The sequence below is a fragment of the Diospyros lotus genome, chromosome 2 (genome assembly GCF_014633365.1).
Source record: "Diospyros lotus cultivar Yz01 chromosome 2, ASM1463336v1, whole genome shotgun sequence".
In the NCBI taxonomy this organism is placed as follows: Eukaryota; Viridiplantae; Streptophyta; class Magnoliopsida; order Ericales; family Ebenaceae; genus Diospyros; species Diospyros lotus.
This window is the reverse complement of record NC_068339.1, coordinates 8675478-8693005: the sequence shown is the minus strand read 5'-3', so window position 1 is coordinate 8693005 and position 17528 is coordinate 8675478. Positions and strand designations below refer to the sequence as shown.

General features: G+C 35.4%; 1 protein-coding gene and 1 pseudogene across 3 annotated transcripts; one reads left to right on the top strand and one right to left on the bottom strand.

The window, feature by feature from the left end:
* The first annotated feature begins 275 nt into the window (after positions 1-275).
* LOC127794617 (transcription factor TGA2.3-like) lies at positions 276-1439 on the top strand (annotated as a pseudogene).
* Positions 1401-15528, bottom strand: LOC127794975 (golgin candidate 1). Of its 3 annotated transcripts, none has more exons than XM_052326329.1 (21): positions 15239-15528; positions 14550-14630; positions 14133-14182; positions 13396-14028; positions 13223-13285; positions 12249-12326; positions 11937-12140; positions 8850-8906; positions 8651-8725; positions 8460-8531; positions 7486-7548; positions 7293-7391; positions 6626-6703; positions 6351-6419; positions 5244-5291; positions 5053-5148; positions 4679-4755; positions 2712-2757; positions 2537-2635; positions 2382-2426; positions 1401-2016 (listed from the first exon to the last, which is right to left on the bottom strand). In XM_052326329.1, the coding sequence occupies exons 1-21, from the start codon at positions 15264-15266 to the stop codon at positions 1945-1947; spliced, it is 2133 nt and encodes a 710-aa protein (XP_052182289.1). In that variant the 5' UTR covers positions 15267-15528; the 3' UTR covers positions 1401-1944. The 3 variants fall into 3 exon arrangements, 2 of the variants coding, with proteins under 2 accessions (XP_052182289.1, XP_052182290.1); XM_052326330.1 differs by having other exon boundaries at positions 6626-6697; XR_008021725.1 differs by lacking the exons at positions 1401-2016; positions 2382-2426; positions 2537-2635 and having other exon boundaries at positions 4679-4763.
* Positions 15529-17528: the final 2000 nt, after the last annotated feature.

Below are 17528 nucleotides of genomic sequence, written 5' to 3'. Positions count from 1 at the left end.
ACTTTAAAAAAGTTGATAAATTATCGATACTTAACAAAAAGATTAAAATAGACATGTTAATTAATACAAATAAAATTTATAAAATATTATTTTTTTTAAAAAATAATTATAAATTAATATTCACTTATACAAATTTTACGATTAAATATTTATAAATTATATAATTATTAAAAAATATATTAATATAATATTTTATATTTAAATTTAATTTATAAAAATATTAAATATATATATTGAGATATTTATATATATATATAGAGAGAGGGGGGCAAATGATGGAAGATGCAATGAAGGAGACGGTAGCCCCGATGGAGATGGAGTTGGCAATGGTAATGAGGTAACAATGGTGGCAGATGGAGATGGAGGAGGTAATGATGGAGGCGACAGACAAAGATAGATGTGACAATAATATGGATGAAATTGAAAATACTAGTTGCCATAGAAGAGATAAAGACGATAACAAAGATAGATGTGACAACAATAGGGATGAAATTGGAGATAGTAGTTGCCATAGAAGAGATAAAGGCGATAACGAGAACGAGGTAGAAAGAGATTTGAGAATATGGAGGGAGAAGGAGATGGAAGGAGAAGGAGAAAAAGAAGAAAGAGATGGATGGAGTTAAAAATATAATAATTGTTGAAGAGTAAAATTATAAAATATTTAATCAACTAAATAAACTATGAACATCATTTTGAAAAAAGCTGGTGGAGGAATTTTTTCTAAAATATTATCAAACAACGTTTAAATTTTATAATATATATTTTTTTAATTTTTAATAAATATATAATTAAATAAATTATACATCATTTAAAGATAACTTATAAGAAGTCAAATGGCTCGCCCAAACACCCTCCAACAACTGTGCCGCCGCCTTCTTCAGGAGGATACACGGGCAATAACAATGGCGGCGTTGGTGTTTCATTAGAATCCTTTCTAGAAGGCTGGCCGGTCCCCAAGAGCACTACCTGGACAAGCTCCTCACCGCCCATCAAAACCACCACAAATCCCACGAGCGCGACCTCAAAGACTTGATATCGAGGGTCCTCTCCCACTACCAGCAATACTACGAGGAGAAGTCCCGAGCCGCACACCTCAATGTCTTCCTCGTCTTCTCTCCCCCACCTTGTTCACTCCGTTCGACAGGACCTTCTTGTGGATCGCCGGCTTAAAGCCCGGCATGGCGTTCAGCCTGGTGGAGACCGCCGTCGAAGACCTGACCGAGGACCAATGCCGGCGGATTGCCCGGCTGAGGCAGGAGACCAGGGTGGAGGAGAAGACGCTGATGGACCAGCTGGCCCTACTTTTTTACATATCATTGTTTAAAGGAAAAAAGGACAAATATGAAGCTCGAACAAGAAGAGCACTACAACCATTCTCGGACCTCTGGCCAAGAGTGCTATTAGTCGTAAAACATTCACATTTATTTCATCAATTCTAATTCCAATCACATTTACAAGTAAATTTGGCAACGCCAATATATATGAAGACTTCTCGGTGTTGTTAATGGCCATTCGACCAAACAAACGAAAAAACAAACCAGAAAGAACAGAACACTACGTTCACTGTGTTATTGCCCACAAGAAGGGTGCCCCGATTCATGCCTGATACTTTTTCCACATTCAAAATGAGGAGCATATTGTGACAAAAACACAACACTTAATAGAGAATATGCCAGCATTTACGCTGCCATTGCTGCGTTGTATAAACTGCCTTACTTTTCGTCGAGTAATCAATTCACCAAAAAGACTACTTGTCCAGCCAGTTGGCGCCATGCAGACCTTCACCGATGGTGCGTACGGGTACTGAACAGAAAGACCCAGTTTCCCATCCTTCACAGTTCGTGACTGGGGTGCCCAATATTGGGTCTAGATGAACGAAAAAATGTCGTGGCCACAAACAGCAAGGCAGCATTTCCTGTGAATGGCCTTAAGTAGAGTCACTTATCACGGCAAAGCTTGGTTGCCAAGTCCCATGGATTCCGCAACTTCTCTAGAGGCAAAAGAATCAGCTTGCTCCTAATCAATGACACACAAGATGCATCAGTAGACTAAATACTCTGCTCCCCAAGTTTCAGTAGAAATTAATGGGCAAATTAGCCACCAGAAAGATCCAATAGCACCATTTTTGGCGACCAACCACTCCCTCCATATCTGATGTGTGATCCATGTGTTCATGTGCATATCACGTATGCTCATTTATTTTAATTTACATCCTAAATGCATACTGTTATGTTTTGTTCCAGAACTCCCATTGTGCACATGATCAAGATAAATGACTGTTTTCAGCACGTAGTCTGATCACTCGTGCTAGCAATAAAACATCAACTTCAGTTGAGGAAAGCACGGAGATAATAGTTTTACAAATACACACACAGCCATACCTGAAGTCGGTGTAGCAGATACATCAGGAAAAGATGCACAAATACCTGTGGAAAAGTCAGGATTGTTATCTAGCAATTCAAGCTCTATTTAGGATCCTTAACCACAGGGTGAAAAGCCTGTAGGTTTTAAGTTGATCGGTGAAGATGTTCTTTACCAAATAGAAAAGTAGTAGGAGTCGAGCAGTTGGATATCGCCACAAAAATCTAGTGGCCCTGACAGCTCCAGAATCTAAAAGTTTTGCTGCCTTCTGCAACTGCACCGAAAACACTGAAAGAGTCATAGAAGGAACAGAAGTGGCAAGACTGTAATGAGAGAAATAGCAACGTTACCTGTATGCTCGCCCCAACCATATGGCGGTGATGCAAGGGTAGAGGCCTGTAGAGGTCATTTAGTAAGAAAAAAGAATGAAGGCAAAGTAATAGTTTCTGATGTTAAATTTTAAAAATACAACATATTCAGTTTTTATCCCACTATATGAGTCGGTTACATGAATTCTAAAATTCTATGTATTTATATCTTTTGTCATATCTTCATTTAAGCTCATACACTTCATATCAAACTTTAATGTCTCTCCCAAAATCATTTTGGGTCTGCCTCTACTTCTTTTTTTGACTAATTGTTCCATTTCATCAACTCTCATCATAAGAGCATCTCTTGGTCTTCTTCTCACATGACCAAACCATCTTAGTCTAGTCTCTCTCATCTTTTCCTCGATTGGCACTATTCCTACCTTATTACGAATAACCTCATTTCTAATTTTATCTTTTCTTGTATGGCCGCACATCCATCTTAGCATCCTCATATCCACTACGCTCGTCTTTTGCTCATGTTGGTATTTATTAAATCTTAAAAATGAGCTAAAAAAAATTTAAATGGACATGCTATCTTATTCAGCTTCAAGAATCCTGTCACCTATTTAGCACCTAAAAGAGGAAGATTGAAAAGCATCCAAGACACAGTATCACAAAAGCTTCTCAAGAATCACTACAATTTTATCATACTGGCATCCATTAGTTAAATTCAAGTAAAGTAAATGTCCCCAATATGCACTTTGAATCTCTTCCCATATTTTTTCTACACAAAGTCCATACAAGTTCTCCAATCCAGTTGCTACCACTTCAAGTTCAATCCAAAGACTAAATATCCAGGCTAATGGGTTTCAATAAGAAATGTGAGACTTGACATGCGCTTATATTCAAATATGTTCAAACCATTGGTTATTAGGTATTAACTAATATGTTATTCATTGCTTGAATAAACTCTTATGTGGATAAGCTGGCCGTTAATTTTGGCAGACTTGAATTAACACGAAACAGGGTCAAGTAACGTCCACAATAATCCTAAGTTCATAAGATTCTACACTTGCTTGAACTTATATTAATAGTTCAATTTATTGGTGTAAAATTTCTTGTTTATTTGTAATCAAGATGGATAAGTCTCTTATAGGGTCAACAGGGTAGAATCATGGTCTAGGTCTCACCATAAAACTTTTAAACATCCTTAGATGTCTCATTGTAAAACTTTTAAGCATCCTTAGACGTCTCATCAGATCACATGGGAGATTCTCAAGCTCCAGCTTTTAAAGGCATATATACATTTATGTAATCCTAAACAAGACATTTTTCAAGAAGTCCTACTTATTGACCCATGTGGGCCATGAAAACGACACTTTAGGGTTAAGAGACTGCCTCTGAAAGCTCTCACTATTAACTTTGAGTTGCTTGTATGTGTTTATGTGTGTGTGTGTTTCACTCAAAATAAACTCAACTTGATTTCATAGAACTTACATCGAAGTTCAGAAGCTAGAAGGCTCGGAGATATGCATCAAACATTTATTTCTTAAAATGCAAAGTAACCATAGGATAATGCAGTGTGTTCAAAAAGTGCTAGGCGCTAGTCGGGCGCTAGACTGGGGCCTAGAACCTAGGCAGAGCCTAGAAAAATTATTTAAATAAAATTTGTATTATCCCAAATGCACATACTGTTGGAAATAAAATATTTCAAAATGCATATTTTATGTCTAATTATTTTAGTCTCCACGTTATACCTCTGTTAGTTTCTACACGTCCCCAATTCTCTTATCATTTAATTCAGTTCAAGTGAAGATTTATTATGCAAATGATATTCCAATTGAAACAAGTATAGGAGCAAAAACTCAAAGATGGCAGAAATGTAAACCATGACAAGCTAAAATACAACTCATTTTCTCTTGAACTAATGAATTGTATCTGAGCATGATTGAGAAAATGTTGGTTGATAAACCCTATTTAATCAGACTTATAATGGAGAAACATACTCAAGTGCTTTCATGTCGGTGTCTTCTTCCCAAGAAGATGATGCTCGACGAGAAAATCTGCTTCTCTCTGCTTCTACCTGCTCAACTAAGCAATACATTTATATCCATAGCTAAGACATTTTAGATAAGAGTAAAATTTAAAATTTAACCACCATTGTGTCAGAGCAAATGGTATCACTCTCCCAAATGAATAGGGAAAGGTTTGATCCTCAATATGGACTAGCAACACCCTATCTGAGGGCAAGGAAACTGCCTACAGAATATACTAATGCCAGGCCTTCAGCCCAATTACCAGAGAAATAATTGTGTAAGATTTTAAAGAAGAATGAAACACATACTCAGGTGACCAGTGCAGGATGTTACTAATGGCTAACCTGAACTTCTTGAAGGCGTTTCATCTCTTTCTCTAACTGAAATTCTGCAGCAGCTTTTTCACTAGCCATGGCTTCCAATTGTGTTTGCTTATAATACTAAATCATCCATGTGATCAATCAGAAACTGAGTTATCATAAGTTGGCAACAATAATAACACAGGTCTACATCTGTAATTTTGATTTTGACATACCAACAGATCAGTTAGTTCCCGGTATCGTTTCTCCAGCTCCATATGCTCCTATTAAACAGGTATCCATAACACCAAATTTTGATTATCAAGTAAATCTACAACTAAAAATTTTACCAGAAAGAAATTTCTTCATGGAGAAGAAAAAAAAAAAAAAAAGAAACAGAAAAGAATTAAATAAATCTTTTTATGAGTATTAAGTAACAAGGTAATACAAAAAAAGAACTGAAGAGGGGCAAAGCATGTAGAAGAGAAAGAGATCAAGGGAAAACAGAACCACGTGGTAGGAACTTTTTTGGGTGTGGTTAAGTGGACTAAAGAAAGGTTTAGGAGGATATAGTAGGCTCCAAGGTGGCACAAGGGTCCTTGAGCAACGCCCTACCTTGAGGACTATAACATGAGAAAGCTTAGAGGTAAGTTGGTGAAAGAAAAATGCCAGGAATCATTCCAGATATCAAAGACAATAACTGCAAGAAGAAAAAGATCAGGGTATTCATCAAAGAAAAAGTGACAATAGAGAGTGTTTGAAAGTTCACTCAAGGATAAAGTAAGGAGACAAAAAAATTGGAGGTTCTTCTGTTGTATTAATACCCCTGTCTAAAATGGAGATAGCATATGTCAGATTGATGGTGATGAAGAGGCGTGGGTAGTTCATCATGCTTGAGGCTCCAATTGTAGGTCAGGGGTTGCATTATAATAATGAAGGTAATGGTAATAGTGAGAACATGGCATTTGAACATGGGAACTTGGGGCTAGGATGTAATGAAGGGTTTTCTATTGGTTATAATAATATGAAGGTATTGGTTATTGCATCTACACCTCTGTGTTGCCGCTATATTCTTCTTACGACTGCTACTGTTTTTTCAAGTCAAATCATTTTAAGGTTGTCAGTTTTTTAGCTACCTCAGGCATAGACAAGTTTTGATTTCCAAACAAATAAGGTTTTATGTAGAGTACTAAATTATATTTTTTTCCAGCAAAAATTTCAATACAGGATGGCATCAATTAATGCCTTAATTTAATTCAAGATCAAAAGTCTGATGGCAGGAAATTATCAATAACTAAACAGAAGACCACATATAAAAACCAGGCAATAAAAGAGAGATTTACTTGACGTGAATAATGCTCAGAATCTCTCTTCATGGCAGCCATTTCAACTCTCATTTTTTGCACTTCAGCCTGCAAATAAGTAACACCAAGAGATCCTTAACAGGTCTTGAAACATTTAGCAACATTACATTTCTCCTTTTATTGCATATTAAACAATCGAATGTAGGGCCAACTCCCAATTGATATTGCCAAATAAATAGCATTATTCTTCAGTTGTCCAACTTGATAAAAAAAAGATAACAAGTACAAAAACAACAAAGACCAGAGAAGCTTGCCTCTAAAGAAGAGAGCTTGCTCTCAGCATCTCTCTGACCTTGCCGGGCTCGTTCCACTTCTTCCTGCCATGCCTGCATCTTTATATTCACAAGTTAAGGAGGATAGATATATATACTGCTACAGTACTGCTAGTGCTAAAGACTGATGCAGTTGTAGTTATTTTTATGGAAGGTAGAATATGAAACTTTTGGCGTTATTATGATCAAATAAATAACATGAACGATTACATACTTTAGCATGAGAGATCTATTTTCTAACATTAGTTTTGAAAACCCAATACTCGATTAAGGTCTTGCTTATGAGTAGAGGCATACAGGAAATACTTGCAAAGCTTTTCTCTTGAGAGAAATTCTTCAAGATGCAATAGAAACTTAAGAAAAGGTTGAGGCCGGAACTCCACAGAAGAGCCTGATATTTTTTCTTTAATAGTTTGAAGACATTTAATTATATGATACACATCCTACATACTTATTAAACATATATGCATATGCTAGAAGTTGCATTACTATATCTAATATCAGGAGAGAGAATACGACTTTGAACAATTGTGGAGAAAAATACATTTAAAACAATGGAATTAAGAAACTTTTTATATAATAAAAAGAAGTTATTTTGTTTACCACTTCAATAAAATGAATGGCTTCCATATAGCTTTCATCTGCCTACCTGAATCATTTGATGAGGCTCTTCAGAAGACTTCTTTTGTCCACGACGAGCACGGTCTTCCATATCTTGCAGCTCTTGATTTAAGGATGTGCATTCAACCTGATGGTAATCAGTGATGATTATACAGACTTTTTGACTCAAAAATGGAAAATGAACCTTCATTTAGGAAAATTATGGACCAACTGTTATATACCTCAAGCAGCACCACTTTCTGCTCAAGTTCTGCCACCTTCGCTGTTCTTTCATCTGCTGTTCTCTAGAGAGGGAAGCGATGAACAAAATAAATGAAAACCACAGATATGTAAGGCAACTTTCAACGAGAACACGAAAATTACTATAGAAGGAAGAACCAGCATTAACTGTACCAAGAAAATAATTTATTATTACTGTTGGTTTCTCAGTTCTTAACACTAACCATATTTACACCAAGACAATGAATTATACCAGTAAATGAACTATTAAGTTCTCTGGAAGAAATAATTGGAGAATGAGATAATCCTACATCCAAAGCTAACAACAAAAACACAAAGAGAGGCGGTACGTGAACTGAGAGTGAAAATAACAAGTTAATCTACAAAGCAAAGAACAGACATAATGCTAGCTTACTGTTTATTTTCTAGTTTTCAAAGGAAAGGTATGTAAATACTTCCAAACATCAGTCATAACATGACAGGAAAAGATGGCCCTAAGACTATTATGAATTTTGGATAAACAAATGCCTCAAATACTAATATTTGGGTTAAGCAATCTCTTACTTCCATTATATTCCAGCAACTAACAAAATTTCCATGAAGGGAATAACTTGAAGAGATATTAATGTAATACAACTCTTACAAAAAATAAAACTGGTAGAACTGCTAATAGCAGAGGGAACTCAATAAGCGGTGACATACAATACTTGCCTTTTGGACTCTTAAGATATCTACGCATACTGGCACCAAATTTCATATATCTAACTCTCAGTCAAATAGATGCAAGCCTTTACTCTTAGCAAAAAAATAGATGCATGCCTTTCTAGGGATCCACAGAGAAAAGGTAAAGGAACAAGAAGTTCACAAAATGAAATATTATCAGATGATGGATTTATGAAGTACATATGTAAGTTATCAAAGCAAGGTCACCATTTCAGACAAAGAATCACAAGAAAATGATAGGTTTGTATAATACCTGGATCCTAGCTAGAGCAGTGGATGCCTCCATAGCTCGGTGCTCCAAGTCTACCTCCCTCTCCATGGCAGCCTATTAATCATATAAGTTATCTCATTATAATCCAAGGGAATAGTAAGTATCAGGAGAAAAGAGACAAACATAAACAAACAATACAACACAGCATAGAAGAAGACAGAATAATGACAAACCATTTTTGTTGCATTATGTGCAGCACGCTCTTCTTCCGCTCTGCGTTCTGCAGAAGCCAACTCCTCCCTTAGAGCCTTGGGAAAAAATAGTAAAGTTAAGTTATGACCAATCTTAAAGTTCCACACTAAAAAAATTTACGTATTTGTGCTAACAATCAGAAAGGAGAACTTCCACGCGTAACAGAACCAGTCATCTTACTTGCATCATCCTTGTTTCAGTCAGCTCCCTATTTCTCATTATTGACTCCATGTTTGCCTAATGAAAAGCAATGATGAATGTTAAATCAGAATGAAAAGAATGCATGCCAAAGGGTTTCTTAGAATACAATAAGTAACTTTAAGACATATAAAACAAAAAATATATATATATATATTGAATATTGTATATTGTAGGCACCTTAGTTCAATAGTTAACTTCCTTTTTTTCTGTTTTCCTTTTTTCTTTTTTTCTTTTTTTTTTGGGGGTGGGGGGGGGGAAGGGGGGTGTTCCGTATCATATAAACAATCAAGTGAATAAGGGAAAATCCTAAATAAAATAGATTTAGATCACAAGTCTATACATAAATTATCAAGAAGTAACGGAGACTGCCCCCCACCCAAAGAAAAAAAAAAACTCAAACGCCTTCAAAATCTGATGGAGCACTAAGCAGCCTCTAAAGAAGAAGTGTCTCAAAATTGGTTCTAAGACCCAATCATTAATTTGGTATGTTTTGGAAGAAGGAGAGCCTTCCTAGAAGCTTTGTTAGGCTTAATTTCGATACTGTTTCCTAAAGCCTTTTTTGGTAACTCTATTATGTGTTAGGGTTTTACTTATAGTATTCCCCTAATCTTATTATTAATAGTTTTAGATTTTGTTTAGTTTCCTAATAGGAAAAGGAACTTCCATTTTGTTTAGCTCCCTAACAGGAGAAGGATTTCCTCAGCTCACACATGTAGCACCAATCCATCACCATTTGTCTCATCTTTCTTGAGGTTATCTAATATTAGTGCAGCTTTAAGAAAGGTTGTCCACAAAAAATAAAATAAAATAAAATAAAAACAATGGGAAGACAAAAAAAAAAAGATCATCTCAGGTAAGCATCTGCCATCAAAATAACCTTCTAGGGAAAAAATGTGTCAACCCTAGATCACCAACAGGGTGACAAAGAAGAAAGTCCTACCAATAAGCACCAAAACCACTTGTTGTTTCAATGGAGAGTGCTTAAGGATTATTGTTGGACCCCTCTCCCACAAATCTGATCCTGCAACCCTTCTACGAGAAGTCACAAGGAAGTAAATCATATGCTAGGTATTTTTTTTTTTTCATTCCCCAAGCCAAAGTAAAGGACAAGTGACTAAAAGTGGGACCGTGGGAGATAAAAATCTTCAATAATGTGCTATTGTTAGATCAACTCCCTTAAACCTCTAGGGAGTCTCACCTTTAACCTCTTTATCAAGTTGTTCCCTCCACCGTACTCAACTAGAGGTTTACCCATATCATGGCTTGACCATTTATTTTTTTCCATTAACCTCTAGTTGATTAAATTATGTTCAATGGTATTAATAAATTGATTTGGGTTTAGTTGGTTAGTTTATCAAATTGGGTTAGAGAGAAAAAGAAGAAAATAATTTCCCCAGTTTTGGTTTATCAGTAACGTGCCTGGAGGGTGGGGTGGGGTGGGGTGTTACAATTATCATTAGGAATACCAGAAAACATGATTAAATTGTTAGTTTCAAGGGAGGGATCCAGAGAATAGAATCCATAGAGGAAAAGCGCCCTGCCACCATCACCTCCTTATTTCCAGCCAACTGAAAGAGATTTCGTTATATATTGTACAGGGACCAGTAAGCATACCAACTCTCTGCAGAAACCTCACCCCCAAGAAGAAGAAAAGGTAGTTTACTACAAGTACTGATAAATAGGTTTTCTTCACCAAGTATTCACTTCTTTGAGTTTTCTCACTGTGTTCTTGACATCTTGAATTGGCAATCAATCTATCAGAATTTGTTACAAATCAATCATCTCAAGTTCCTTCAAACCAGTGGTGGATCCAGGACCCAGGCTTAGCAGGGCAATATTTTATTAGTGTAGTTAAGGCTGCAACCAGTCAAACCAAGCCTATGAAGCATTGAGTTTGTTTGTTTAGAATTTTATTGGGTTCAAGCTCATTAGTTTAAAATTTCGTCAAGCTCGGCTCAACCTTGAAACAGGCTTACTAGCATTTTCATGAGCTCTAAATTAGAAGCTAATTTAAGCTTGATTTTAGACTGATTTATGTAAAACATATGAACTTAGTGTATTTCAATATTTATTTAAACTGACCCATATCTTATATATTTTGAGGGGCATTTTTGAATTTAAAAAAGCATTAAATCTATATAATATGTGCAATTTTTACAAAATTGGCCCATATGTTGTATATTTTATAGGGTCACTTTTGAAAGAAAAACATAAAATCTATATAATAACTGCAATTTTTATAAAATTGACACATGCTGCATATTTTAGAGGGGGCACTTTTGAAAGAAAAACATAAAAGCTATATAATATGTGTAATTTTTAGAGAATTGAAGGGGGGGCGGGGGGCAATTGCCCCCTCTCAGATAAATATGGCTCTGCCACAGCTTCAAACAAGATGGTTTTTTCCTGTATTAGTTTAGCATTATTATTTTTTATAATTATGCACATTAGGTCCCGTCCAGATTTAATTATGCCTATGGAGGTGGTAACACTCTAGCACTTGCTTTTAAGCAATATTATGTCTAGGTGTTTAATGGTGTCTTTTGTTTATTTCGTGCCTCCTTATGTCATTTTATTTTTTGAGAGGTCATAACTAACCACATAAATTATACCAATCTGATATAGCAAAAAATTCATCTTGGAATTCCCTGAGCCGACGACTGATACCATCACTATCAAACATGGGGTGATCACGGGATCCAAGGATATTCTCATTTTCTTTGGACCTTAAACAGGGCAGTCCTCATCATCCTAAATTCCAGAATAATAGATGATATCCAGATACAAAGTTTATGGAAGAAGCCTGCTGAACTTTACAGCAAATTAAACCAAGGTGTCAAAAAGTTTTCATGTAATCTAACATATTTTTATGGTACAATTTCATGCTCACGGTAACAAATAAAAAGCAATTTATATAACCAGCACAAAATAAGACAGTAACCTAACAAAGTGGGAAATAAATAATGCAAAAGCCCAAACAGTTAAATTAAGATTCATTTTCAATCTGTTAATCCTGCAGGAAGTTAGAATCACACACTGATTGCTCAAAATACAATATTAGAGAACCTGCAGTGATGCCAGATTTCCTTCTGATAAAGCAGCCTGCTTTTTAAGTGCATCCATAGAACTGACAAGTGCCTCAATTTCAGAGTTCTTTGCAGCCAAAGCTTCAGACATATTTGACTCCACTTTGGTTACTTCACTTTTGGCTGCAGATATATCTTTCTGTAGCTGCTTCATGCGAACTTCATAGGATTTACTGAGCTCTCTCTGTCATCGTATGATATTAACTATTAAAAGGCATTTAATTAAGAATAAATCTGCTAAGGGTGAAAACTTCAAAATGCTTCAAAGTAAGAAAGGGGCATCATGTTTCACCTCTGCAACGAGAAGCTCCTCTAACTGTGCATTTTCAGATTTGTACTCTTGAAGACGTGAAGAAAGTCCAGCACAAACCTGAAAATCACAAACAATTCAAACCCAAACAACTGAACTTAAAAAACTTATGATCAGCCCCATGCCTAAAGAGAGAATATTGCTGATGGTGGCAAAAAATGACAAAAACTTTAGTTCAGACAATGAACATTAAGTGACACTCAAAAGACGATAACTAAAGAAAACCAAAAAAATTAATCCCTCTATAATTCACAGGGTAGGACAAGGACACTAGAAACATACACAAGCATAGTTGGTACTCAATTCTAGCAATGCATATGGCTTTGAAATACACACACTGGTGTGAGCATGTAAAATCAGAACCATGAATAGACTGAAATGGTAAAGAAATTTCAGCCAAGACAAAGGATAATGTCAAAATGACTTGCAAACAAGTGAAGCAGTCATGTCATAAGTTCACATTAAACCTGAAGCCAAACAAATTCCATCAGAAGAACTCTAAGCAAAAATGATTTACTATGGCTGCAAAAAATGCCTATGCACAATTAAGCTAAATTTCTGACAATTCAAGGATGTTACTGTCACATAATATAGTTCAATTTAGTCGTGAAACCCCTAACTGATTCTGGCACAATAAAGTGTGGTACAGTGAAACCTATATTGACGAAAATTTGATGTGATAATCGGCAACTTTACTGGTACTTAGATTTATCCACTACAAAGCTGGCCCGTATGGATTCCCAAACTTGTTATTAGTAACAAAGCTTGCATCAAAGCGAAGTCAACCATGGAAAGCCATAAGAACATATATGCTACATGTCCACAGAAATGTATCTTCTAAGAGCTCAGGGACCCCAAGAATCTATATTGCTACATATCCAGAACATAGCTGATTCTTTATGCAGTACTAGACCCACAGCAGTAATAAGATAGTACAGAATATAATTGGTTCTTACCCGAGCTAACCTTGCCTCTTTCGACTGACCAGTAGATATTGCAGTTTTAAGTAGTCCTTGAGCCTGCAAGACAACTAATGTGAATCCTCAATACAAACTCTACATGGAAAATATATATAGCTCTAGCAATAACAAAAGAACAAATACATTTTTCCATGTAATACATATTGTACCTCATCAAGTTGGTCTTGTACTTTTCTAGGAGAAGAAACAGCTCTATGCACTTGCTCCTTCTGACTAGAATGAGGTTCCACCTTGAGATCAACATCTTTCATTTTCATATCAACTTTGTCCAGTGCACCCACAGTAACAGGTTGAGATCCTTCTTCTTCAGTTTTTGTTGGAGTACCTGCATCTTCAGCCTTGATTTTTTCACCAGAATCAACTGGTGGACCTTCATGTCCTACCTCAACACCTTTCGCATCATCTTGAGAGGAGGAAATCCCTTTGGAAATATCAGAAGAATCCTCATTGTTAGGCTCACCATTGAAAGTTAAAGCAATTGTTTCTACACTGGTTACAGCAGCTGGTGCTTCCTCATGAACAGCATCATGTTTCACCTCTTCATTTAAGATTGACTCAGATAAAGGACTGCCAGATATGAAGCCACTTTTCTCAACATTGCCTAGCTCTTTGTTACTTGTTTGTGCATTGGAATTACTTGCACTAATCCCATCATTTTCAACTGACAAAGTTACCCTATCTTTATCAGGTAGCACAGCTAATTGTGATGCTTCTGAGCCGTTTTGCTCAAATAAGGTATCAATTCCTTTAGGATTTTCATCAGAGAAACGTCTCTTATTAGCCTGCAAATAACCTAATGGTTAGATAAACTAACCCTTTTCAAATTGTTCAGATCATTAAAATAACAGAATAACTATCCTGGGGCTAGAAGAACAGATGAAAATACCTTGGCCTTTGACCTTGTCCTCTTTGCTTGGGATCCTTGTCCATTAGAAGCTTAAGGGGTTGGGTAAAAAAAGGAGAAGAAGAAAAGAAACAAACAAAAACATGTTATCTTATGCATCAGCTAATCATTCAAAACAAGAGAGGACTTCTCATTTGGGTGATATTACATATGAGTTAAGCTCAGCATATGCATGATATCATCATTGTGATATTAAAAAGTCAGTACTCAGGTGAAATTATTGGAGGTGTGCCACAATGCCAAGCCAATGGTATCTTTGTTGTCCATATATAAAGAAAATTGATGAAAGTAAAACGGCAGTGGTTGAAGTCAATTTAGTAGCCCAACCATACACCATCTTTGTTAGAGAAAGACTGCAAGAAACAGGAATAATGCATTGAGAAAATCTTTGGTATAAACCTGGCAGTGGAAGATTTGACTGCTCATCTGTCTTCTCACCTGCAGCAAGCTTTGCTTTCCGGTCTACAACTTCAAATAAATCTGATGCAACAATTATGAACTTTTCAATTCTTAGGAGTTCACAGCATTAGTGGTAAATATAGATAAATTTGCTGATGGAAGGTGCTACATATGCTAAACTGACATTGATCTAAGACTGCAACCCTAACAGGTAAACGCGGCATATAAAACTTCATTTTCCATTAATGACAATTACTTTCAACTACAAATTCAAAAGCCCTAACAACTTACCGCCTAATAGAAGCTAATGGAAGTTCTAGGATGTAAACCATATAAAAAACAGAATCCCATAAATAATGAAATGCCATTCAGGTACAAATAGCATTTTGTATTCAATGGAAAGTTTCACGAAGTGTCGGTGCTGTCAACAACACAGACAAGAAATGCAGCAGCTAGGATCCACAACAGCTAGCCAAGAAAATTCACCAGTCAATATGAAGTCCCATACAGGAACAGATCCACCAGGTTCTCATTGCTCGTTACAATTAACATTACATCAATCAAAGAATGCCAACATCGGCGAACAAACATGCCGAGATCGGACTCTATATAGATCAAATGCACGAATGCACCAAGGAATACCTCTATACAGATAGGCATAGAGTGAGAGCGTCTTAAGAGGCATATACCTTCGGCGGCTTTGAGCCACGAAGCCATGGAATTGAAGAAATCTGAAAATGCACTGCCGAAGCCCTAGAGGTCGATCAACGGGAAATCCGCAAAACGAAACGTAAGAAAGTCATTCCTTGCAAGGGTTTCGAATTCGGTTTGCTCAGAACTCCAATCGAATTGGATCGACGGACGGAGCAGATGATCCAGGGCTTCTTCCTTGGGGGGAAATAAAGGGCGAAAATGCAGAAAACGCTGGGCGTGCTGGGAAATGGTTACCTGATCAACTTCCTATGTAAGTATTACAAGCTGTTTCGTTTCATTAGTGTGTTATAAGTTACGGCATATATATCTGTATCCAAAATAATAATAATAATAATAAGTTACCGGAAACTACGCGTTAGCAAAAAACCTTGGGAGGCAAAGGTCTTTTATGTGCCTTCCCACGATAGGTACTGTTTGTTAATGAGATATAGATTAAAAAAATTAAGATATAATTTTTTAAAAAATATTTATTTATTAAATTTATTTAATAACTTTTTAAAAATAAATTACGTGACATATGTTTTAGATATGTATATCTCTTTTTTTTTCTTTAAATAATATATCTTAAATCTTATAAATAAGAAAAAATGATATATATATATATATACTATAGTATATTATAAAAAATTTAATAAAAATTTTAAAATATTTTTCAGACTTATCTTGATAATTTTATATATTGATCTGAAAAATATTTTAATTTTATTTAAATATAATCTTATCTTATTCATTTTAATAAATACTATTTTAAAAAATCAAGATTTAGTTACGCTTTCTTATGAAATTTAATTTAATAATTTTTTAAATAAAACAAAATTAAAAAGTTATTAAAAGGAGGATTAAATTATAAATAAAGTGTTCAATTCTCAACTTTTTAGTGTATGAATCTACCTCTACCTAAATATATTTTTTCTTATAAATCATGGGTTATCTTCTTCTTATTATTACTTTTTATTTATTTATTTGCTTTTCTAATTAAATAGGAAAAATTTGAATAACTAAGGACAGAATACAGTATTGGATCTGTTAGATATTATTTAAGATTGTATCATCAATTTCCTTAATGGTGTGATGGGCAAATTATTTATCTTTGAATAATTAATAATCGTTCGTTCAAACTTTGGACGTTGCAGTGGTTTACAAACAACTATCATTCTCAATGTCTTTTTTTTTCAATTTTAGTGAACATATTTGACATAGTCTCAAATTTTGGTTTTTTTTTAAGTGGAGCAATTTCCTTTCAACACAAGAGTATTCTACTTTTTTATTTAGTTCCCATTTCTCAATCAATGGTAGGTGACGAGTTCATGACACTGCCTTTAGTTACAGAAAATCTTACACGTGCCAACTCATTGTTCCAACTCACCTTCTTTCTTTGGTATATAATATGAGAGACGAATCCAGTGGGTGCAAGAGTTCCTGAAATGTTTTTTGCGAGCTTTGGGATATGGCTCGTGCATATTCCAGTTTTTGGGTTTGGGAGAATCTTAAATCAAAGTATTTCCATTCATATGAACCTGTCGGCTATGGATTGAACTTCGGCTGGGCCAAAGTCCAACTGTCGGTTTGAAATGGGCCTCACCATGCCCGACCTCCACTTTTATGGACTGATCGTTGGGCTTGTAGCCATGGGCAGAGCAAGGCATAGTAAAAAAAAAAAAACTTAAAAAATAAGTTTCAGGAAAAAATTCTAACACTTTTTTATTGATTCAAATAATATCTGTACATAATAAGAAACCGAGGATCTTAAAAATTTAGGTGAGTGCCGATACTTTAGGCAACACATATGCATTAATATCTCCCATAAATTAAAAGAGAAGACAAAACAAAAGGCGAAGTCTATTAACTATGGGGCCCTTGCAATTTAAATATATATATATATATATATATTAGATTCCTATCCATCTTATGAATTTTTAGGGTTTAAATAAAGATAACCAAAAATTATCAATCAAACATTGTGTTTTGTATTTATTTCAATTCATAAAGTAAAAGTTGTCAAACGGCCTCTAATATTATTTTTTTGGTTAACATATCATCATGAGCGTCCCTTACTACTCGGCCCCACAATTCTAGCATAAGATATGGGGACGGTCTAACAGTATTTCACCTTTCAAGATCATTCTAATTGTTGAGTTTTTTTTCTTACTTAAAGCTTGAATATAGAGTTTAAGGGGTCAAAAAACAATACCCAACAATTTTTCTTTTACGATTTAAATCTTGCTTCCTAGCTGTAAAGTTGAACCCTTTGGTGGAAGCCTTTGA

Coding starts and splice junctions, on each gene's coding strand:
- LOC127794975 (XM_052326329.1), bottom strand. CDS start 15,266: ATGGCTTCGTGGCTCAAAGCCGCCGAAG. Junction 13,286..13,395: donor TACAAGACCAACTTGATGAG/GTACAATATGTA, acceptor GTTGTCTTGCAG/GCTCAAGGACTACTTAAAAC. Junction 5,292..6,350: donor CTGAGCATTATTCACGTCAA/GTAAATCTCTCT, acceptor CCTGTTTAATAG/GAGCATATGGAGCTGGAGAA.